This window comes from Elgaria multicarinata, chromosome 7 (genome assembly GCF_023053635.1).
Source record: "Elgaria multicarinata webbii isolate HBS135686 ecotype San Diego chromosome 7, rElgMul1.1.pri, whole genome shotgun sequence".
Taxonomy (NCBI): domain Eukaryota; kingdom Metazoa; phylum Chordata; class Lepidosauria; order Squamata; family Anguidae; genus Elgaria; species Elgaria multicarinata.
In genome coordinates, this window is record NC_086177.1 from 12,787,908 (window position 1) to 12,812,519 (window position 24,612).

The 24,612-nt window shown below is 41.8% G+C and overlaps 1 protein-coding gene across 1 annotated transcript in view; it reads right to left on the reverse strand.

Moving 5' to 3' along the window:
- CTNNAL1 (catenin alpha like 1) overlaps nucleotides 1-24,612 on the reverse strand; it is a 54,179-nt gene that overhangs the window by 4,328 nt on the left and 25,239 nt on the right. Inside the window, exons 5-15 of the mRNA XM_063130207.1 lie at nucleotides 23,727-23,816; nucleotides 22,968-23,138; nucleotides 21,057-21,257; nucleotides 18,539-18,625; nucleotides 15,552-15,710; nucleotides 14,344-14,436; nucleotides 12,169-12,319; nucleotides 2,906-2,943; nucleotides 1,804-1,854; nucleotides 1,550-1,704; nucleotides 141-189 (exon numbers count right to left, since the gene is read on the reverse strand). Of these exons, the coding sequence (XP_062986277.1) occupies nucleotides 141-189; nucleotides 1,550-1,704; nucleotides 1,804-1,854; nucleotides 2,906-2,943; nucleotides 12,169-12,319; nucleotides 14,344-14,436; nucleotides 15,552-15,710; nucleotides 18,539-18,625; nucleotides 21,057-21,257; nucleotides 22,968-23,138; nucleotides 23,727-23,816 (1,245 nt within the window). The remainder of the gene's footprint in view (nucleotides 1-140; nucleotides 190-1,549; nucleotides 1,705-1,803; nucleotides 1,855-2,905; nucleotides 2,944-12,168; nucleotides 12,320-14,343; nucleotides 14,437-15,551; nucleotides 15,711-18,538; nucleotides 18,626-21,056; nucleotides 21,258-22,967; nucleotides 23,139-23,726; nucleotides 23,817-24,612) is intronic.

The following is a 24,612-nucleotide window of genomic DNA, read 5'->3' on the forward strand; positions in this document are numbered from 1 at the left end:
ACAAGCACCCAGGCCTCAAAACTTCATTGGCAAATATTTCTGTTATAGGACTGTATATTGTTCCAGGAATTAGACTTCATAACGTTTTGCTGACAGCAATTTAAAAGTAGCTTATGAACCCATTTTAGCTGCTTCATTACCTCTGCCTGCTGAAATAAATCTTGAGTGGTTTTCAGCAGTCCCTCCCCTCTAAACAAGAGGAAAAAGAAGAAGAGAGAAATCATTCTACCAACAAGACTAAAGACATTTTAATCTCTATGCCCTGTGAGTGTGTCTCTGGAGGACTGGGTAGCTAAAGGTACAGAAAAGCAGGAGGCTTGAGTGGTTCAGAAAAGGCTCTGCTAAGGAGGGAACTGTTACCTTGATGGCTAGAGTTGGGAAGACTTTTCCAGACTTGGGGATCAGTTTGACTGAAACACGGGGGGGGGGGGGGGCACAATGATTTTGCATCAATTCACCCGCAAAGTGAGAGCTGTTTTTGTTGGAATTGGGTAAAGGTTACTTGGCCTTGCATCCTGTGCACACTTTGGAGTAAATCCCACTGTATGCAGTGGTACTTATTCCTGAGGAAACATGGAGAGCATTGGGCTGTTTCAGATACCCACACACCAAAAAGCACTGACTGCAAATACGCAGGGCGCAACATGAGATCTCAACTAAGGGTGAAATACAGGAAGTCACTGCAATTACAATCATGTAGTTTCCCCTGGTGTCACTAAGGTTCAGAAAAGGAAAGAGCAGCAACTTGAAATGCCTGCTAATCACCTCTCAAGTTTTGTTGACAGCACTTTCCCCTAGATACAAAATCATGTCCCTATGGAGGGGGGAAAAAACTGTCAGGCACACAGGCTCTCCACACTGCAGAAGATGATGGGAGTGGAAATCTTGAGTTGCATGTAGCCACACATAATCCAAGGTCTTACAGCATCCCCTTCAGTTCTGGAAAAGATCTTGGGGAATGCCAGACTGACTGCATGCTACTTCATCAGTGCTCATAAAATATTGCTGCCTCAAGCAGTCATTTTGCTAGTTTCTGCACTCAGGTTAGGTGACGTTTTGCTTCAACAGCAAAAAAACTTCAGTGAATAAGCACCATTCTTTTTATACATAGTGATTTTCAGCATCAAATTAAACTAAGCATTACACCAAATGTGTGGTTGCTGCCCAAACCAGCAATCATACATATTAGCTTCCTCCACCCATTAATAACATCAAGTAGGACTCGTGAAATATCGTGACACGACATCAGCAAGCCAATGTTGTAGGGAAACAGAATGTTATAACGCAAGTTATATGAGTTTGTTCCTGATGTTACAGAAGGGAGCGGAGAATGAATTACTCATATATTTTCAGGTTCAAGCCACGTTTAGTGTAATGTCTAGTTTAGACTTTGAATTAACATAAGCAAAAGGAAGGTTAAATCCCAAGGAAAATACAATGTAGTTTTTGACAAGGGGAGAGGGTCACGGAAAGACAAAGGATAACTTTTTAATTTCGACAAACTGTTTTTTCCATAATATTCCTCCCTCTCTGCCCCTTTCATTGTTACCTTGTAAATAGGTACATGGAATAAGCCATGCTGGAAAGGCCTTGTCCATGTCTTACAATTTCATTTTCTGGGTCTTCCCATTTCTCCATCTCGGAGTCAACACGTGTGGTCAGCTTATGTAGTTCTAAGCCTAATTTCCCAAGTTTCGCTTGCTCCTACAAACGATATAAAAGTCATTTCCCTTTTGCTCATTATATTAGGCAAGCTAATTAAGCTGAGCAAATTTGGACTAGCAGATAAAGCAAGCATCTTACCTCACTATCAAGTCTGACTGGCTTTAAGGCTTTCAAATTTGCATTATGCTTCTGTTTAAAAAAATATTTGTAAAGAAAATGTTTACCAAATGGAATTTCATTCCAATGTTACCATGAATCTATCTTTGTTTAAGAGCCCAGCAAAGCTACAGTCAAGGATGGGGCACAATGTAGTTGCAGATGGAGTGAACAGCAACACCCCAGAGGAAACAGAATTATTCCTAAGGAAGAGTGTTGCTTCTGGAGTAAGCTCCTTCTTCCACCCCAACCTCCAAATGACTGAGGTCAATGAAGGAGCATTGCTGTTAGGTGCAGTCTAATAGAGATATTTTTTTAAATAAGGTAAGCAGTATATAAATCTATTAAATAAATAAAAAATGAAGACAATTCATTATGGACTCATTGTACATAATATGGATGGCATGGCTGTTCATAAAAGCTGCTTTCACTTATGTCTATACTAAGTCAGACCATCTAGACTGGTGTTGTCTACTCCAGCCTTACCTCATGCCACCTAGCTTCTGGCTGGGGATAATGGCAGTTGTAGTCTAATGCATCTGGAGGGCTGTAGATTGGAGAAGGCCATCCATGTAATGTACAATGAGCTCATAATGAACTGGACTGTGCCTAATAACATAAATCCACAACCACAGCAGCCTCCATAAATGGCCACCAATTGGAGCTCCTATAGCCATGGATTTCCTGCATTGGCAGGAGGGTTGACTAGATGGCCTTTGAGGTCCCTTCCAACTCTAAGATTCTATGAATGGAGGGCTTTCCCGTAACAATTCTTTCATAATCCTCTGACTTGGGGAGAGAGGGCCTTCCAGTGGCATCCAGAAAGGTTACTATACTTGCAGGAATTCAAGCTGCATTTACTGATGTTCTATAACGGCTTGTCATCTTTCATATTCTGATTTAGAGAATATATGCATAAATGTAAAGAGGTTTCTCTCTCAAACGCACACATAATGGTGACATTTTTGCTTCTGTTATTGGAAAAAAAGGTAAATAAGGAGGTGGTATGTAGAATGGAGCAAATTAGTTTTTTCAGAACATGAAAAATGTAAAGACATCCCCACCTCCATTAAAGTGAACTTACCCCTGGCCTGGGCAGTGACAGGTACGCACGCTTCTCTCCTAAGAACAACACACCAAAATTGGTCATGTAGATTCCATGCATGCATGGGACATCTTGCTTCAGTTCTGTAGGCTTTTTAAATAATCATTGTTTAAAAAAAGTTACCTACCTCTAATGATTCTTCTTCATAGATCACATAGGACTTGCATTCTGCATTCAGTATAAAAAAAGGAAATTCTGCTACTGCTTATATTTGTGACTCTTGAAACCCCTGGCATGTTGAGTAGAAGGCCCTCCTTCTCAACGATAGTGTTTCTAAAATCTTCCATTATTTTTCTGAATGGCCAAGTGGGAAAAACTATTTTACAGGGGAAAGAAAGCCGACATCACGCACAAGAAGTAGTACAGAAGTTATAGAATGAGCTGTGAGCCAAGAAATCCATAGTTCAAGGTTCATCTCAAGTTGTGAACTTACAACTTTTAAAACTTTTTAAAAGCTTTTAAAACTTGATGCTGTTTGGACTTTATACTGTTAGTTTTACCCTACCCTGTGCCTGTTTACCCTACCCAGTGCCTGTTTGCATTCTCTTCCCCTCCTTATCGCTTTACGATGATTTTAATAGAATGTAAGCCTATGCGGCAGGGTCTTGCTATTTACTGTTTTACTCTGTACAGCACCATGTACATAGATGGTGCTATATAAATAAATAAATAAATAAATAATAATAATAATAATAATAATAATAATAATAATAACAAGGCAGCCTTGAACAAGCTGTGATGGGATAAGCCTCCATCTAAACTACTGCCTATTATAATGGGTAATGTAAGGACTATTGAGATAATGTGAAACACTTCCGATGGGGGGGGGGGAGGTAGAGAAGCTTCTTTATAAATATTAACTGAGACAATCTAAAGTTGGCCAAAACTGAACGTTTTTGGTTGCACTCCTACACACACTTATTTGGAATGAAAAGTCACTTAAGTCAGTGGGGCTCACTTCTGAGTAGACATGCATAGAATTGCACTGCTAAAGTCCCATAGATTTCAATAGGATAAGTACATGCTGCTAACTTCAACATGTAACTTCAATTTTAATTTATAAGTCGCTCTAGAGCCAAAGTTCTCAGGGCAACATATATTTAATTCTATTCTACTGAAATCAGAGGGCCTTTAAAATGCTTAATTTTGGATGGGTAGTGCCAGCATTATTTTATCACAAGAATCATCCTTTAAAAATGTTTTCCATGAGGCAGTGGCTCAATTTAGACATCACTCTGAAACCAGTTTAGGCTAATCAGAGTTTAGACCCCAAACCATGGTTTGAATTTCCAAATGTTTAGCAGCCAAACCATGGTTTAGAGTTGCTTGTCTGATTTGATTTCATTTTTTATTTGTTTGCCATTTCTGTAGTGCACTGGCCTATGGAGGTGGAGTTACATCTGTAGCTATGGTTTGTCAATTCAGACTTCATACCAAAGCACAGGGCCTGTTCAGAAAACATGTTAAGCTATGGTTAGGCCGCTAATCTTTTTGCGTGTGTTTAAACCGTGGTTATGTAGCCACCATGGTTAGGCATGGTTCATATGACACACTAAGTTATGGTTCACACGATATGCTGACCCATACTGGGCCTGTTCAAACAACACACTAACCCATGGTTAGGCTGCTAACCCTTCCACAGCAATTGTTTAATAAGCTACCATGGTTAGAAATGGTTCACATGACATGCTAAGCCATAACGTTTAGCTCAAAATGTTTAGCCGCCATGGCTTACCAAGTCGTCTGAACAGTGTCACAGTTAGTGCAAACCACAGCTAGCAAATCCACTTCAAACCATGGTTTCTGAGTCTGAGTTGTCTGACAGCAGGCCACAGTTAGTCAGTTCAGACATTATGCCAAACCAAATTTCAGTACAATGTCTGAGCTGTGATAGTGCATCTTTTCCCAATAATTTCTGCAGCTGGATGCATATGCAGCCATTTATCTATCTTGGTCTACATCAGTAGTTTTCAGGGAGAAGTGGGGTGGGTTGCAAGTTCACCTTTGTATTCCTCCCCTAAGATCATTTGGACAGTATTTGGAGGATTCTGATGGCATGTGGTTGGCTACAGGGGCTTGGTATTCAGATTATAAATGTTTCACACACACACCTAATTCAGCCTCCTATTTAATAACTCATCTGCTAGCCATGAGTGACCAGGAATTCCATGCAAGTGACTGAATTCGATTGGCAAAGGAAGGACAGATCAATCCAGCTTTCTACCACCTGCTAATTTGGCTTCTGCGCTAGTCATGAAGGAAGGGAAGTCTTCCCTCCCTCTTCCTCTATGACTATCCCAGAAATGCAGCCGGCTGGTGGAGCAGGGATGTGGAGAAGAGCTCTTTTGAAGACCAGTAATTTTTGTGGCTTTATTTACAAGGTTGATCTCATTGCATCAGACCTGCTCTGTCATCACAGAATGGATAGATCTGACAGTTGAATGTCATCTCTCCAAGAGGATTCAAACATTGCATCTGGAGAGGCACATTAATTAAGTTACAATCACTCTTGGTAGTACACTAGAAGATTAGCTATTTGAAGCTTTTGCAGTTAGATATGAAAAATTATTTACTACCAAAGAGACTTTAGAAATACCAGTCTGGCTGAGCCACATGTACCAGGCGGTATTCCATGCAGAGGGAGGAAAACTTGGCATGTTCCTGCTCCCCTCCACCACACATAATTCTTATTTGTTGTACATGCACTTTCCACACAATGCCTGGTTTGCACATCCAACCCTTTCAAAAAAGGAGAGGATCTGCATCCTACGTGGCCTCTGTGTGATGGACGAGAGGGTGGGGTGTGCCAGCTTCCTCCTTCCTCGGCACGTGTTTCTGAACCAGGTCCAATTCAGAAGCACATGCCAAAGAACCAAGTAAATATTAGCAGTTTTGTTGGCTGGACTAATCTATGCTTAGCATACTGGAAAGAAAATTCAAAGTCAGGAGTGGTAAGCGGAACCATCTGAAGGGCCAAAACTCCCATCAGCCCTAGCCAGCATAGTTAATGGTGAGGGATCATGGGACGTGTAGGCCAAAACATCTGGAGGACCACAATTTCCCCACCGCTGTTCTTGGACATATATTTCCGGGTAAGGAAAAGAAGTGTGAGAAGAGAAACAGACGGTGCACTGCTTGGCAATAGCTAAAAACACATTGGACCAGTCCCAAAATTACTCCGGCTCAGTGGTTCACCTCTGATACTTGCCAAAACCCAAGTACTTCTGCAGAAAATGTGTAAAAGCGATTGTGATTATTTATTTATTTATTTTTATTATTGCATTTATATCCCACTTTTTTTCTTCCAAGGAACCGAAGGCGGCATACATAAGCCTCCTCCTCTCCATTTTAGCCTCACAACAACAACCCTGTGAGGTAGGTTGGGCTGAGAGTCTGTGACTGGCCCAAAGTATTATGGAATATTCTATATTCCCTTCACTCACTCCTGGCTTCTGTCAGTCAAAGGTATAGAAACCTTGAATATGCTGAGGAAAGGGCAGAATGTATAGCAAAAGGAAAATAGCAGAACAAACTGGGAAGTGGTCGAGACTGAAAAGGAAAATGAGAAACACTGGGGTGGGGGCAGCCAGGGGGTGCCAAGTCAGTACTGAAGCTAAACCAGCTGCACTTCTGCTTTTCCCAGGAAGTAAAGAAAACACAAATCAAATTTGAGCCAAAAAGTTCATTGTAAAAATACACTTGGTTTATTAGAAAGTGTCCAGCACATTTTGGTTGCTCTTCCGTTTTTAACCATCATCAAAAGCAAAGAGCATTTGCCTCACAGGCATTACCTTTTCCATCATCTCCCCATATCAAACCCAACATTTGTAAAGTGACAAGTTAAAAAAATTACATTACTGTAAAAATATAACGTCTGTAAATTAAGGGGTGAGGTGGAGGGGACTAGCCCACTAAACGTTCAGCCCACTTTTAGCATATAGCCGTCTTCCACTCAAGAACAGAAATGCTAACCGTATCAAAGAAATTAAGGACATCTTCCCCGTTATCAAGAATGCACTCCTAGATTTTTCACAGCAAAGGAAAAGGCAAGCTCAATTCAGTGATACTAGAATTGAGTATAGCCATGGGCTGAAATATTTTGCTCAGACACTGAACGTGATTTTGTTCTCCAAAAGCAAACTACAACAACCCAATTTAAATATCAGATTTGAAAACTTGTAGCAGCTGCTGCTTTTAAGATTTTGGGTTGGTTAAATATGTTACATCCCATTAATTTGAATGGGAGAATTAAACATGTGCTTAAAATCATCCTGAGAAGTCAGGGACTTAAAAGTGCTTCACTTTGGCAGTGTCATGTTCTTCCTATGAACACAGCTCTTTTGCAGTATAGTCTTGCAGGAACTTCAAACCCTCCCGGATAATGTTATTCAAACTTTAAACTGAGAATCAGAGCCAAATCACAACTACTTAGCCACAACTTTTGTTTGGCTGACGGCCGGTGTACAAATATGTTAAATAAACAAATTGTTCAAAGGAAGACATGGGTGCTTAGTCACGTTCTTTCTTTTCAAGACAAATGTTAATTCCGACATGATCCATAATTGGCAGGTCAACTCACAGGCCCAATTCAGGTGATCATCTAAAAAACATTTCTATATGACCACAAGTGAGCCTGCGCAAGGCCTCAGGCTCACTCGCTTTCTCAATCCCCTCTTGGCACGTGAAAAGAGAAGCAAAGAGAAAACTTTCAGTAGAACAAAAAACACAGTTCCCTGTTATACGAACTCTGGGGACTGTGATAATTCTAACGACAGTTAGTTAAAATAAACCAGGATAAAACTGTGATTTCAGACCGTGGTTTGTTTTAACTGCGGTCACAACAAATGACAGCTCTTGAGTTTGTACATGTCAAACAAGTGTGGTTTGTTCTAAAGTGAAAGTAGACGCCCACTCCCTTATTCTCTCATATAGGAAGGAAGAAGAGACAGGAGGGGAAATGCACAAGCCAGGCAGTTCATTCACATTAATCTAAACCACGTTCATCTGAACTGGGCCACAGTATCATTTTGGTGGTGTAAGTGTTATCATAAGGCAGTCTTCCCAAACCTGGTGCCCTCCAGATGTGTTGGAGTGCAATTCACATGATTCCCAGCCACCAACTCATGCATGCTTACTGGGAATGATGGGAACTGCAGTCCAACACATCTGGAGGGCACCAGCTTGGAGAAGGCTGTCATAAGGTGACATTTTCCCCTCAATATCTGCATAATAAATTGGTCATGTGAAATAAGTGGTTTTCTTAGGACGTGACAAGTTGTGATATTGTCATGTTGAGTGGAGTCTCTATTTTACCCTGCAAATACAGAGGGGAAAGGTCAGTTTTCGGGGCAACCTTTTTGCCTCAAATATGTATCTGCAAATTAATCTACAGAAGAATTAGGAAGAGTTGGATAATAGCATATATCACCCCATGGTTCATGGTTTGCCCTGAATGCCAAGTGATCACTTTGCTCTGATGTAAATAAGTCAAAATATAGCAAATTATTTTAGAAGGCTGCCCCTTTCCCCCATTCTCCCTTGGGATAACATTTAGGCCATTTCATAAACGCACACAAACTCAATATTTAGCTGCATAGTATTAACATCTTCTAAGTCTATATAGAAAATAAATCAAACATTTCATAGAATATAGTTTAAAGTGCAACACCATTTTACCGATATGGAAAGTTTAAGGTCATTTAGGCATAACTCACTCCTAAAGTGGAGAGCTGTGCTTTGGGTTTAGATGCCAATTTAAAAGAGCTTTAGAAAAAGATCAAATATTAATTCTGTCTTCTTCTTTTGGGGTAACATCAGTTGGTTCAGATGAGGTAAATTAAATACTTGCCTCATGCTTTATACAGAAATTGTGTTTGCCATAGCAATGCTGGCATTCCACAAGTGTTTTCCACCACAGTAAATACGTAATCTGAGGAAAAAAGGTTATTGATTGGCCATAGATCCCTTATGTGTATCCACTATGTATTTAGGAACACACGTCTGACCTTCATACTTTGACTCTGATCCAGAGAGGGTTGGTTGTTCTAAAGTCTCACTAAAATTAATGGAATTTAATTTATTCATGACTAACTTTCCCCATTGATTTCAGTGGGGCGTATATGTGACCAAATTCCTCTGCATAGCAGCTAATGTGTTTACTGGGGGGAAACACAATTATTGTACAAAGTAAAAAAAATGTTCTCAGTAACTACGGAATTTGAAAAAGAAGAACTATAAAGAATCAACAATCCCAATTTAGGATCTGATTCTACGAGTTGGAAATGTTTTTTCCCCCTCATCTAAAGACACAAACCACAATCAATGTTAATGTGACTTCTACGATTTCAGAACTGTAATGTTAGCCCCATCAAACAGGCCTCGAAAGGAGAAGCGTTCATCCAATATGCTTGTTGTGCTTTTAAATATAATTCAGGAACTGAAATCAAGAGGTAAAAAAGTGCAATAGGAACACAACTTCCTTGCTTCTGTTCACTACGCTATTTCCAAAGGGCACTTATTCATACTCCTCCAAACCATGTCAGCATTTGCACTTAGTTTTTTTCCCTTTATAAATATCTATTAGATAAAGAGCCCTCCACAGGACAAGCAGGAAGAGTTTCTGCTTGTTTATCAATTTAAGCAGGACTGGGGGAACTTCTTCCATTTTTAAGAGCCAAACAAGGCATACCGACAAATGGCTTTCTATTGCAGGACACCAGGAAGGTTGAGTAATTATCAGTTGTCCTTTAAAACCAAACATCCAGCAGGATATAAAATATCTGTGAATTAGGAGCTTTGCGGTAGGGCTCCTGTGCCTTTATAATTGTATAAAAGAGAGAATTTTGGTAGGTGCCATTTGTCCCGCAACTGCAGAGAACTGCACTTCTTCTACCCAACTCTACAGCAAACCTAGGAGGACCTTGCTTGCATGCACATCAGTCTAGGGCAGACTGATTTCATATTAAAGCAGAAGCTACAACAGATTCTTCTCCACCTGATGTGAGCTCAGCTTCTATATGACTTCAGTTTATATGACAGACGTGCATACCAGCAAAGTGAATTCTGGCTCAGCTGTCAGGCTTGTCCTGCCAGCACATTTTTTTAAAAAAGTACCACAATGTGTGTTGTTGACCATTGCCTTATTTCAGTCTCTCCACACACACAGAGTGTAAAAAGAGTTGCAAAGTAGCCAGTTAGCAATGACTCTGGAAAAAGTTGCAGAACAGAGCTTTCAACTGTCGGAGGGAGAGAAAGAAGAGCTTCAGCTATGGGTATAGAAATGTCATAAACAAATAAAGAAATCTGAATGAAATATGGTGAGGCTTCTTCTCTATAAACGTTACCTCAGTCTTCACACTGTGCAAGTAGTACCCGCAAGAAATATCTGGGACCTCCGATTACAGTGTAGCCTTAGGCCCACATTCTTAATCTTGGCCTAGGGTCTCAATAAAAGGTAATTTTGCACTCAGGCATGGTGGGTCCTTACACTTCCTGGTCCTCTGGCCGTACAGTAAGAATTGGAGAGGACAACGGGACATATACGGTCCCCCCCCCTTTTGGCACACTGCACTGGCTTTAGAGACTGAAAGCTACCATTAGGTGTCTACATTTGTCTAACATCAAATTGAATGTTTTTGCCCTGAGTTGTTGTTTTTCCATAAAATACACAACTGAATCAATACATCAAACATTACATTTCTATAACATGAAGAGTGGCACAATCCAATGGAAAAAGTTTCCTCCCCAAAACTGAAAAGCCGAAGAGAAACTCTTCTGAAGAAAATTAAATTATGCTTAGAAATGAGAAGTCTCTTGGCAAATACTACTACAATTCCTCAGGCAAGGACATTAAGGGACAGATTTTCCTCTTTTACAGTTTCTTTTCTACATGCTATACAAATACCAGGTGACTTACCAACCACAGAAAATAGGCAAAGGTTGTGTAGAGTCATCAGAGAGATCCCATCCAAGCAGAAAGGACAGCAGTTTAAAAATCAAATAGCTACATTCACTACATTGTGAAGCGAGCAGAATGAGAGCAGATAATAGAGATACAGCGTGTTTCTTTTGCAAGAACACTGGACAGTTGAGGTCAGAATGAAAGAAGGCCTCGTTACAACACTCTCACGAAACATACATTTCAACTGCTTTGCATTACTAAACACTCCCTGAAGTTAACACTTGAAAATTTATTGTTGTACCTCCATAAAAAACAAGACGTAGACAATACTAGCATTATATAATAAACCCTTTTCAAACTATAATGTCTTAGAGGTACCGTAGAGATTTAACAGGGCTCCTCAGCATTGGACAAGCAGCCTAAAAGAACCCTTTGCGGCAATGTGCAGCCTAATGCTTTATACAGAAAGCATTTTCTGTATAAAGACCCTGGGGCCATTATCCGGCACGCTCCCAATTCATGTGGAGGGACTGCTAGACCCAAGAAATGAAAATGCACCCATGAACTTTCTCTGGAATCCTATGCAATGTACAGGAATTCCATGGCTGACTAGTAAGGTTTCCGTAGGTGTCAAATCAGAAAGGACTGATGGAGGTATGAAGCTTGAAAACCATTTCTCTAAAAATATTAACTGTAGGCATAATTAGGCAAGACTAAATTCTCTTTTGAAATGTGCCGTGCCAGTCTCAGGGGGTCCCAATGAAATTAAAATTAGAAAAGACTCAGTCTCAGCTTGATACTCATTATCTCCTTGAAAACAGAGAGAGTAGATTTGATTCAGAGTCATTATCTAGACACCTACAAGAGCAGCTTTACACTTTACACAGCAACATAGCTGCTCCAGCATTGGCTGGGGGAATCACTATAAGAGTGAGCAGTGTGCCTCTAAGCACTCCAATGGGGCTTCCCTGTCACATACCCACTGTTTTGGGAGCTGTACGACTGCCCTCCACACTTAAAATTTACACACTGTAGTGTGACAAAGACGAGGGTGCCTGTGGAGCTTCATAACATGTTACGTGGCTCCAGCTCGTTGACTTACAGACATATTGATTGATAATACTTGCATACCACTTAATATTGACTGATAATACTTGCATACCGCTTAATATAATTTAAACCTCGCTGCAGATTGCACACATGAACTTTATGAACATTGTAGTTTAGATCCTCGAACCCATCTTCTGTGATAGCCACAGTACTCAGAATATGCGTGAGCTGTAAACTGGTAGCTTGTATTTAAGAACAGTAGGTTGCCTGTATTTAAGAACAGCCCGCTCACCTCGTCTTCCTTCAAACACATCACTGATTTCTCTTAAGAGCAGGGACATGTCGCTCAGCTGGGACTCCCAAGCCTCACAGAACACATCCAGATTTTCTTTTGCAATCTTACTGGAAGGATGCAATGTCAGGGTTTCTGCAGCAGAGATTATCTGAAGGAAACAAAGCAGATCTTATTTTTATTTATTTATTTATTTAGCACCAACAATGTACTTGCCACAGAACATGAAATTGCTAATCAGCATCCACCCCCAGAGGCAAAGAATAAACAGCCTCTCATTTGTATTAAAAAGGGCTGGCATAGCATTTGCTTTGCAAAGCCTTACAAACACTAAGGCATTTCACTAGGAGTATTTTGTGCAAAATCATTTTTGACAAGCAGCTTTCTTAAACTGAGTGAATCCAGAAAACACACTTAAATTGTATTATTAATAATAAGGAACGTAATTCCAGATAGGTATCACACATTATCCATTTAGGTAATACTTCTATAGAGGGTGTGTGTGTGAAATCCACCACAATTACTGGAGCTTTTTTAAATAGGGCATTATCTTATCAGAGATGTGTGATACTGCAAATGTGAGCCAAGCCGTTGTTCCACATAAACCGTACTTTAGCTGCAGAATACTGGTTACTAAAAATAATCCCACAACCAGAACTCCGTTTTGTCCTAAAACAGTTTTGCTATTGACGTTTTCATGAAGTCAGGAGGTCCCTCTAACATGGGATTCAAAAAGTCATTGTAATGCTATCATTCCAAAGTCTAATAAACTTCTTGCATTATGGAATGTTGATATAGATAGTAAAAATTTAATATATTTCACTACGGGAGAAGCTATAATTTGGTGACAGAGTACATGCTATGCATGAATAAAGGTCCCAGTTTCAATCGCTGGCACCTCATGCTAACAGATTTATAGCAAGGCTGGGAAAGTCTTCTGTCCAGGACTCTGGCAAGCTACTGCAAGTTAGGGTAAACAACATTGGGATACACAGCCAAATGGTCTGATGCACTGTACAGCAGTATCACATTCAGAACAAGTGAACCTTCAGGACTTCCACTTTGTGACCTGCCGCTTACCAATTAGGGCAGACCTCCCACTGGAACCCTTTCAAAGGCCTCACCCCTCTGCTGCAGCAGCCATCGCCACCACCATCTACACCAAAGGGGCGTTTAACTTTGATTTGGATGGTAATGGAATTATTAATTGCGTTGAGATGGATGTTATGTTACGAAGTATTTGTTAGTATGAAATTGTTTAGAATTATCTTTTATATGGAGAGGAATATACTGTTTTGCGGTGAGCTACTTTGAGCATAACATATACAGAAGAATGGTATACAAATAAACTCACCGCAGATGTAACGCTGGCTCTTAGCTATGGTGACCATATGGAAAGGAGGACAGGGCTCCTGTATCTTTAGTAGTTGTCTAGAAAAGGGAATTTCAGCAGATGTTATTTGTATGCATGCAGCACCTGGTGAAATTCCCTCTTCGTCAAATGACACCTGCTGAAATTCCCTTTTCAACACAACTGTTAAAGGTACAGGAGCCCTGTCCTCCTTTTCATATGGTCACCGTATCTTAGCTAACTATAGTTTGCAAACGGGGAGCCAGCCTTGAGTAGTGTACCTTTGCCTCTCTGTGGACAGTATCCCCTGTTGGCGTTGTTCATAGTTTGGAACAAGGCTGGGGAACCTGGGGTCCTCCAAATGTTACTGGAACTCCTACCATCTCCGACCACTGGCCATGCTGACCAGGGCTGATGGGAGTTGGGAGTCCAAGAACATCTCAAGTTCCTCAGCCCTAGTTTACGACGACATTAGCAATGGCTTTCATGTAACCATGATTTATGCTGTAGCTCAGCCTTCCCCAACCTGGATCCCTCCAAATGCCTTGGACTGTGACCCCCATAATTCCATAAGGCCATGCAAACTGAGAATGATGGAGCTGCAGTCCACCAGACCTGGAGAACACCAGGTTGTGGAAGGCTAACTTTTCTCTGATGGAGAAAAAGAAGTGAGAGATAGAGGTTAAACTATTAGCAATGGTCACTGTCAAAACCGTATGGTGGAGTAGTACAGTGCCTCCTAAACGGGCTGTGATCATGTATCCAAAGGGTATACCACAAGCACACATCTCTTTTAACATGGCAAAAGTAAACAGGACGCATACCTGAGGGCCAGTCACATGAAAAGTATCTTCTGCATGGAGGCAAGTAATTTCCAGTGGTTCTGTTCCAGAGACATGCCTCAATAAATGACATATCTAAGAAGAAGAAACAGAAAAAGCCTCCTACTAAGGACGGAACCATTAAGGAACACAATGCAACGTTATATTGTGGCTGCTAAATGAAAGCGTTTAGAATTTAGAGAATGCATTCAGAAATCTGGGGTCAAACTTGACCTATGACGGAAAGCTGGATCTCTGCTGAACAGAGAAAAAGCTATTTGGGGGTGTGGGAGAAGGTATGCCTGTCCCTTGTCCTCTGAATTCCTGCCCCTCACACCTTTCTCTTTCAACTACCCCAAAAGTGCAGAAAGAAAAGCAGCTGGAGGGGGAGAGTATAAGGGAACAGCAGTTGCCAGGCAATGGGCTCAGCAGCCCTCTCCCCCAAATCTCTCCCTCTTACTAGAACTTTTCAGATGATCTGGGATCCATTTCTAGTTCCTCAGAGACCATGAGTATGCTTAGCGGTCTCCCTTTGAAATCCATGATACTAAAAGTTTGGCAGCCTAGGTTCTGCTAACAAGGTCTGTTGCCCATGGAGCAGGAATGTTGACCCTTATTCAGCCCAAACGCCAAGCTCAGTTTCAGAGATGCGGGGGGGGGGGGGGGGGGCTGGAAAGGCAAGAGGGGGCAGGGCCAAAATACTACCCTATTTTACCACCCATAACTAAGCTTTAGGAGAGGGATTTCAACCCTTTTGAATGGGGGAAAGAGACACAAAAGCCTGGAAACCACCAAGCAGTGGGGGAAAGGCAGCAGGGCCATCTGGGGAAACCTAGAGAGCTAGACTGCAACCCTGGGAGGGCCAGATTTGGGCTTGTGGTTCTCCACCATATATGCCATTCCAGACTTCCAGTTGCTAATCCTTACTCTAGAGGCATTATCTGCAGCTCTGCTATGCTGTGCTAATATACTCCAATCCCCCACCCAAGTGGAAGCCCAGGTAGCCAAGTTGCAGCACAGCACAGGCATATCTCAGACCCACGTTACAAAACGGCCTAACAGCTTGGCAAACACTTATCAATGTTGCAACTCCAAGGGGGAAAGGTCTGTATGGCTATCGTAGGTGCACTCAAAAATAAGCAGAATTCAGGATGTCTTGAATTCCCTTTCTTCCACCATTAAACAGATTAATAAACATGCCGCCAACTTACTTCAATCAGTTGTTCTTTCTGTTCGGAGAGCTTACAGCTACGCTCTGCCACAGCTTCTATGTTTCCTTCTGCTCCGCAGATTTTCAGCGCTTTCAAAATGAGATGATCTGAATGGTATTTTATCAGGTCTGCTGCAACAGATGTTGCTGCACTGTGGAGCTGTGTAGTGTAAAGAACACTAGGTTACTAGGTGGCCTATGGCGAACAATTATTATTTCCAGGTAATTAGAGAGTATACAAAAAAGCTGCTCCTGGTGTTGGGTTTTTTTTATCTTTGAATCAACAAATAACTCATTTATTTATTTATTTAGAGTATTTTTATCCCGCACCTCAGCCAAAAAGGCTCCCGGAACGGCTTACAACTGATCAGTAAAGAAGACAGTCCCTGCCCTCAGGCATACATTTTAAAAAAGGCATGACACACAAGGAAAAGGGGATGGGGAGGGAAGAGGGAGAAAATAAAAAGAAATTTAGGAGACTGTTCAGGCTGGTGGGAAGGCCCTGCTCCCCCCGCCTCTCATCTCCCAATGGAGGGGCAGACCAACAGCTCCTTCTACTTCCCCACAGGGTGAAGATGACAGTTAGCCCTGTGGGGGGAAAGGGGTCCAACTGAAGCCTGCTCCTGTCTCCCTTGTTTCTTCTTCCCCACAGGGTGATACCCAAACTTATGAGTATGTTTGGGTATCAACACTAGTAAAACTTTTTTTTTCATGAGCTACTTCGTTTTGTGGACTTATTTGCAAGACTAGGTTAATATGACAAACCTGAAAAGAGCAATACATAATGAGCAACAAAGTACATCAGAAGGAACTGCGTTGGACTGTAGAAGGAGAAGGGGGTAAAGATGCCTATCAAGAGCGACTGAGAGACTACAATTGAGTGAATAGTGGTGGTCCGATCTCAAGTGAATCTTGGCGCAAGCAGGAAATTAAACCGCTGCTCAGCCGCCTTCCAAATGATAATATGAGATGAGAACTGTTGGTCCCTCATGATTAAGCACCTCAATGCTTCTATTTTGCCTGGCAGGCAGAGCTCTTACACACAGGGCTGTATGGGAACACAGAAACCAGCTTCCTGAGAGTCTCAGCTTTCATTTAAATAATACATCAAGTTTCAAGCCCTTATGGTGCCAAAGATATGCTTGAAAGCATTTGGGGGATTGCCTACTGAAATCTCACAGGCTTGTGCTGAACTAAGTTCCCTATGATAGTTCCCTATGATTAGGGGCAGACAGGCCTTCAGGGCCCTGAAAACCTCCTATCAAAACTAGAATAAATGATTCAAATAATTCATACAGGTCACAGAACTGACCTTTCCTTGGTGCAGAACTTACGCTTCCCCTGGCATAGAATGTTATTTTTGTCTTTAAGCATTGCATGCACACAGCAGTGCTCTGCTCACAAGTAATTCTTGTACTGCTCTTTGCTGCTACTAACTGCTTACCTACAAATAGCAGCAACAAGAGTCCCAGGAGGAGGAAAGGCAAGGAGGGACAACTTGTATCTCCTTTTTCTCCCAGAAAGGATCTGGGTGGTGTGAACATATCCTTAACACATCAGGAAGCAGAATCAAGTGTCTGCCATGTAATCCAACTACAGGAATCTTCCCCAACCTGGTGCTTTCCGGATTTGTTAGACTGGAATTCCCATCTTTCCCAGCCAGAATGGCCAATAGCTGAGCACTGAATTTATACCTGGCTCAGTCAGGAATTAATAGCATTGCGATGGGCAACTCTGAAACAGGAACAGCTGTGGTCTACTTCATTGGGTTATCAACAATAATATAATATAGCTACTCTGGTCTTTGTATTTTTCTTTCTGGATAAAAAGCACTGAAAATGACACATGCGTGTATACATCACAGCTCAGTGGGAGAGCACTTACTTTGTATGCAGAAGGTCCATGTTCAATCCCTGGCATCTCCAGTTAAAAAAGTACCAGGTACCCATTGCTCGGAAAAACCTCTCTGCTGCTGCCAGTCAGAGGACGCCATAATGGGTTAGAAGGACAAACCGTTTGACTTGGTATAAGATAGCTTCCTACGTTCCTGTCATCATGACATAACTGTTTTTCCCAGGGCCTGAGTCACTGAAGTAGGTTCACCCTGGGTCCCAATCTGAGTTTGTACCTCATCCACTCCTTTTTCAGCTCCTCATGACAAAACAATTAAAGAGTGTTGCTCCCTTTTTACACCTAAGGATTATCCCAGGCAAACGGAGGGATCGTTCCTGCCTGCTCCCGGGATCTCCTGTGTGTCATTTGGATGCATAGAGATGATCCCGGGACGATCCCAGGAAAAAAGGCAGGTGTAGAAATAGCCTCTCTACACCAAGCAGGATTTAGTGGTATGAAAGCGGTATGTAAAAGGCAGGAGCCACACTACTGCTTTATAGTGGTTCTGAAGTGCACTGACAACTGTTGGGGCCCATTGACACAAGCCATATACCACTTTCATACCACTATATCCTGCCTGGTGTGGCTCCTGCCTGTTTTATACCACTTCCATAGTGCTATATCCTGCTTGGTGTAGATGAGCCCTATGCCTCTTCATACGCGACTTGTGTTTTGTTCTTTTTCAGGTAAGCTCAGAGCGGCTTACATGCCCCCACCCCAGAAATCTCCTTGATCAAGTCTGCACCCACTTAAATTTAAAAAAACAAACACGCTACTACTTCAAGAGCTCCCAGAACAGACGCCAGGCCTTGAAGTGTATAAATCAGAGCATGAGAGATTCATGAGGAATATGAGGCAAATTCTGAAACCATCCTTATCCACTTGTATTCTTGCACGCGAGTCGTGCCCACAAGCTTGTGTTCAGGTAATTACTTCAACCCCTCAGTAAAAAAAGGCTCGAGTGGCAGATTCAATTAGAGGGGAGTACACATGATTATATCTCTGCTCAGCGAAGTATTTAGTTTGCAGGAGTTACACACAGTGAAGCCCAAGAATATCCAAAAGGTCTGGCAGAGTATACTGGATTTCACTTACTTCTCTCTGAAGCTCGTTCATGCACTGACACATTTTTAATATGGTTAATTCCAAGTCTTCCGTGACATCCTTTTTCTTCTGACTTTGCTAGAGAGAAACAATTCCCACAAAATATATTATTTCTGGAAATCCTGAATTCAGTTTTGAATAATAATAATAATAATAATACCGACATGATTTTATAAATAGGGCTGCAGCCCTATGCATGCTTACTTGGAAGTAAGGCTCATTTAACAAAGTGAGACTTACTTTGGAGTAAACATGTATAGGACTGGGCCAGTATGCTTCTCTACCACAGAATTAATGATACACAACAATCCACTTTGTTTCCGTTCAACAAGAACTTGTTAGTGAGTCCTGCTCAACTGAAGCGGAGTTTACACAATTTAAGTCCTGATTCTACAGGTTTGTTGCATTTGCCAATATAGCAGAATGGACAAAGTGCTGGAGACTGGGTTCAACCCATTAAATTCAGTGGGTGACCTTGGGTCATTCCATCAGCCTAACCTACCTTGGAGTAAAGATAAAATGACAGGGGGCAGGCCATGTATGCTTGTTGGGAGAGTAGCCCATAGTCCACAGGTACAAGGTTCCTCCAATTTGATTGTGGCTAAATTCCCCCTACCCAGCTTACTGCAGCTGTTCAAGAGGGGCACTCAGCCCCCAGCGGGTTATTAAGGGTCACAGTGTGGGGACGGCAGAGGAAAGTTCATTTTTATGAGCAGCCTTCTGCTTGCAAAATCTTTGAATGCCACCCTATACTACTATCCTGTTTTTACATAAGGATCCCAATTGTATTTAGATATGTGGAGGGTTCTGTGGTTCTTTCCTGAGGACTTTTCCCCACTTTTCCAACAGAAAAACTGCATATTTGGGTGAATGCTAGAAATATCCCCTCTTATGAAATATTTTCTTTCTTGGAATAAGTGAGATACTTTTTAAGCAACTTTTTACTCCCACAAAACAAGTAATATGAACACTTTTACAGAAGACAATCTATTACAGCATTAGAGGATGTTAATTCCTGTGTATGCTTCTCAAGTACAATGCTTACAAAATTGAACCTGATATCCAAATATGCTGCTTGTCCTTAATACGAGAAGCCTCATGTGGCGCAGAGTGGTAAGCGGCAGTTACTGCAGCCGAAACTCTCCCCATGGCCTGAGTTCGATCCCAGCGGAAGCTGGTTCTCAGGCAGCCGGCTATGGTCGACTCAGCCTTCCATCCTCCCAAGGTCGGTAAAATGAGTACCCAGTTAGCTGGGGGAAAGGTAATGACGGCCGGGGAAGGCAATGGCAAACCACCCTGCTATAAGGCTTGCCAAGAAAATGTCAGCGAAAGCTGGCGTCCCTCCAAGAGTCAGTAATGACTCAAGTGCTTGCACAAGAGGTTTCTTTCCTTTCCTTCCTTAATACTATTATGACTGTATGAGATTGTTTCTGACTAAATAAACTTTGGTTTATTACAAAATTTGTGGTTTCTATTTTCACCTTTTATGTTTCCTCAATTTTGAAATGGCAATAACTAAGACACATGGGTTTAGGTAGCACAGGATGCCCCAGTTTGCAGCTCTCTGTATCACTAGGTATAGTCCCAAATGTATTTATACAAAACTAAGGGTGCAATTCTGTACATGCTGGGAGTAAATCCCATTAAACACAATGGGGCTTACTTCTGAGTAGGCCTATAGCATTGCACTGTAAGGCATTTATACTTTTGAGGTTGCAGTCCTATGCATGCTTACCTAGGAATAAGCTCCACTAATCACAGTAGGTCTTCTCTCAAACATGCACAGGATTGTTTTATGTAAGCTACCTTGGGAGGGTTTTTACCCTAAAAGAGACCCACAAGCTATTTAAATAAATAAATATTTTCTGTAAATTTCATAAATATGCCAAATAGTCCAATTTTATATGCTAACTAAATTAGCAATGCATTTTATGTTGTTAAAGGAGTAAAATAAGTTGAGGTTTGATTAGAAAGTATTCTATATATTTCTTTTCTTTTTTATGTCTTTTTTTAATGTGTGAATTTTGCCAGAGATTTAAATCTCTAGTGGACTTCCATCCAAAGTACAGGTCAGATCCTTGCCTGCTTAACATGAGCAATGCTGCACCATCAAGTGCTCCCAAACCGTTCGCAGCACTTACTGAACGAATGTCAACAAGTTGCAAAGGATGACTGAAAACTCTAGAGGACAAAGACTACGTCCAACACTAGTGTCGTTTTCTATATTGACCCGTGGTGACAGGTGAAGAGTTGTATTTATATAACTGATAATTATGTCTGGTTTTAGATCCGGTTTTTTGAATGTTTGCAGAACTCAAATAAGCAAAATGGCCTTTAAAACAGACAAGGATGTTAATTACACTCACTGTGTGTATAATGTCATGATGGGTTACAGGTGTTTACTAGCATTATCATATAAAATGTTTCATGTAAATTGATCTTGAAGTGTATTTCTTTTTGACCCTAGGTGAACCTATCAGCTTGGCTAGAAAAAAAAGATATATCTTACAGCATACATCCACGCTGACACTAGCTGCTCCAGTTCCATCTTTGCTTGCTTGGACAGTTCCAAAATGTGTTCCCTGTTTTCATGGCTAGTATAAGCAGAATCAGTAAAATCCTCTGTGTGTTCAAGGACAACCCGCAGCATTGCCCGAAGGTTCTCCTTTGACAGAAGGTATAGGTTCTCCCGCAAACCTTCCACTTTATTCTGAGAAAGGGGGGTGAAGGAAAAAAACATGACATCTCCCAAAAGCAGAAAACATTTTATTTATTTATTTATTACACTTATATACCACTCCCATAGCCAGGGCTCTCTGGGCGGTTTACAGAAATTCTAAAATTGAGGTAAAAACAAGTATACAAAATTTAAAACTCTAAAACACAGAACATACACACATAAAGCATTAAAAACCGATTAAAAACTAAACATGTGGGTAATTAGGATGTGCCGCCATATGCCTGGGCAAAGAGGAAAGTCTTAACCTGGCGCCAGAAAGATAGCAGCGTTGGTGCCAGGTGAGCCTCATCAGGAAGATCATTCCATAGTCTGGGGGCCACCACCGAAAAGGCCCTATTCCTCGTTGCCACACTCTGAGCCTCTCTCGGAGTAGGCACCCGGAGGAGGACCTTAGATGTTGAACGTAGTGACCGGGTATATTCACGTCGGGAGAGGCGTTCCATCAGGTATTGTGGTCCCAAGCCGTGTAAGGCTTTATAGGTCAAAACCAGCACCTTGAATTGGGCTCGGAAACATACAGGCAGCCAGTGCAAGCGGACCAGAGCAGGTGTTATATGGTCAAAACTTCTGGTTCCCGAAATCAATCTGGCCGCTGCATTTTGCACGAGCTGCAGCTTCCGAACCGTCTTCAAAGGCAGCCCTACGTAGAGCGCATTGCAGTAGTCCAACTTGGAGGTTACCAGAGCATGGACAACTGAAGCCAGGTTATCCCTATCTAGATAGGGGCGTAGCTGGGCCACCAACCGGAGTTTGTAGAAGGCACTCCGTGCCACTGAGGTCACCTGAGCCTCAAGTGACAATGATGGGTCTAAAAGAACCCCCAAGCTACGAAACATTGATGTTCAGGGCTATTGTGGCATTGTTTAGGGGCACAATCCAATGCATGTTTAGAAAGAAAAAAGGTCCTGCAACTCCCAGCATTTCTCAGCCAGCATTTTCTGTCTAAACATGCATCCTAAGAGACAGAAGTCCTAGGTAAACCAGTCTCTCATGCCCCTGTAACATGGTCATGATAACCTACCCTATAGATCTCTTGTAAAGGTTATTAAGATAATGCACGCATAATGCACTATGAATACTCTAAATGCCAAATATTATATTTATTATCTATTACACCCTGTCAAACTACTCAAGCTAGTGCTTAGAATCTTCTGTTAATGAACCTAAAGGTGGCATCCAAGATATTTATATTGATTATTGTACAATGTAACTTCACATATATGTACATGATCCATTTATTTCAACTGCAATTTAGAATCACTAAAACAGCATGAAAACGCAAATCTGTAACAAAGGGCAAATTAGATGCAAGGCACACATATGGAACACACAGCAACATCCCATTCTCTTGAGGATATGAATTTCAGGACCAAAAGAATGGCAGACTTCAGTGGCATGGCAAGTGTTAGAACCAAAGCTCACATGCAACAATTCACATAGATGGTTTTGTGTAACACAGCCATTGGAGAAAGGCACCACACCAGAAGATGGTTAATTTCAACCATGCAGTGGCTAATTTCCACTCCCTCAAAAGGGCGAAACAGGCACCATTTGGTTTAAATTAGCCAAACCACAGGGAAAGTTATTCTGCACAGTTACCATGTGGTGCATGGGCATATGGCTTAAATCCTGGACTTCAGCTGAACTCTCAAAACCAAACGGAAACTATTTTGTCCTTACCTTGAATTCCTTGATGCCAGTATAGATGCTCATTGGGCCTGGTTCATTCTCTCCACTCGGCCGAGAATCCGTAACAATCTCTATTACCTGCTCCAAAGCTAGCCTCATTCTGCGGAACACTGCTCCTTTGTTTACACGTGCAGATTCACAGTCAGGATGCCTTAAACAAGTCTTAAAAATAAAAAATTTTAAGAAGTCACTCAGATCATAGAAACATCGAATCATAGAATAGCAGAGTTGGAAGGGGCCTACAAGGCCATCGAGTCCAACCCCCTGCTCAATGCAGGAATCCACCCTAAAGCATCCCCGACAGATGCTTGTCCAGCTGCCTCTTGAAGGCCTCTAGTGTGGGAGAGCCCACAACCTCCCTAGGTAACAGATTCCATTGTCGTACTGCTCTAACAGTCAGGAAGGTTTTCCTGATGTCCAGCTCTGGCTTCCTTTAACTTGAGCCCATTATTCCATGTCCTGCACTCTGGGAGGATGTCTTTGTGCAGTCTGCCGAGATGAACCCTTTTACGCTACACACCCTGCCTCAAGCAGAAATGCTGAGGCTGATTATCAGCCGGTCAATTAGCCAACCATTGCATTTGTCAACATTTCTACCTCTGCCATTTGGAAAGCCCTCCAGCCTCCCTATGTGTTGACTGATGTTGCCTCAGTCAATTTCTTCTCCAATGTGTTGCTGGAGCAAAGAGGCTCCTGATAGCAGCCCTCAAATGCTTGCTTTACTAATGACAAACAGAGAAAATCAGTTACCTTTGAAGCAGTGAGCAGCATCATGGTGCATTTCTCGAGAATAGCCCTAGCAGCTGCCATCTTAGCCTTTTTCTTTTCATCTTTTAAATCCTAAGGAAAGGAAAGGGACACATTCTTGCTGATTAGTAATTAAATATTTAGCTACTTACTGGCAAATTAATTCAGCTGACAAGAGAGGACAAAAACAATTCTGTAACACCCTTTATTTATTTGAATCATCTTTTACAGAAGACAAAAATCAATATATTTCTTTTTGAAGAGGACATGGGGAAATATTTGGGCAGCTCTCCCATAGGTTTCAGAATACAAGATTCATACAGATTCAGCACAACGGACAAATTTCACTGAGTGGGTCTGGATGCAGGTCTCAATGCGGCTCACTCACAGCTCAACTGCCTATGAAGATACTTACACCATTTTGAGTATATCTACCATGTCATTCCTTTCTAATAAATCTCCATTAGTTATAAAGAAATGCGTGGTCTCTGTGGAATCATGAATGTTATTTCACGCATCAAGTATTTCTGTGCCTTGTTCGCAGGCCTGAGTAGCAACTCAGGCATAGACTTCAAGGAGGCAGTGTCCGGAAACTCTGCTAGTAGCTCCACTGAAGAGACACAGAACATGGATTTCCAGATGGAAACTGACCTGTTGTTGTATCCCAGTCTGCAGGGCAAGCAGCTCAAGGCCTCACAAGAAACCAGTCATGAAACGTGCAAGACACTGAACTGTCCCATAAATCCTTGCTCAAAGCATCAACAGATTAAACAGCAGCTTACAGAGTAGCATTGGCGCACAACTCTTCGCTGAGGGATGGCTTGTACGCCAAGCATTGGCACACAACTCTTTGCTAATAGGCCACAGACCAGGACCGGGGGTTGGGGAC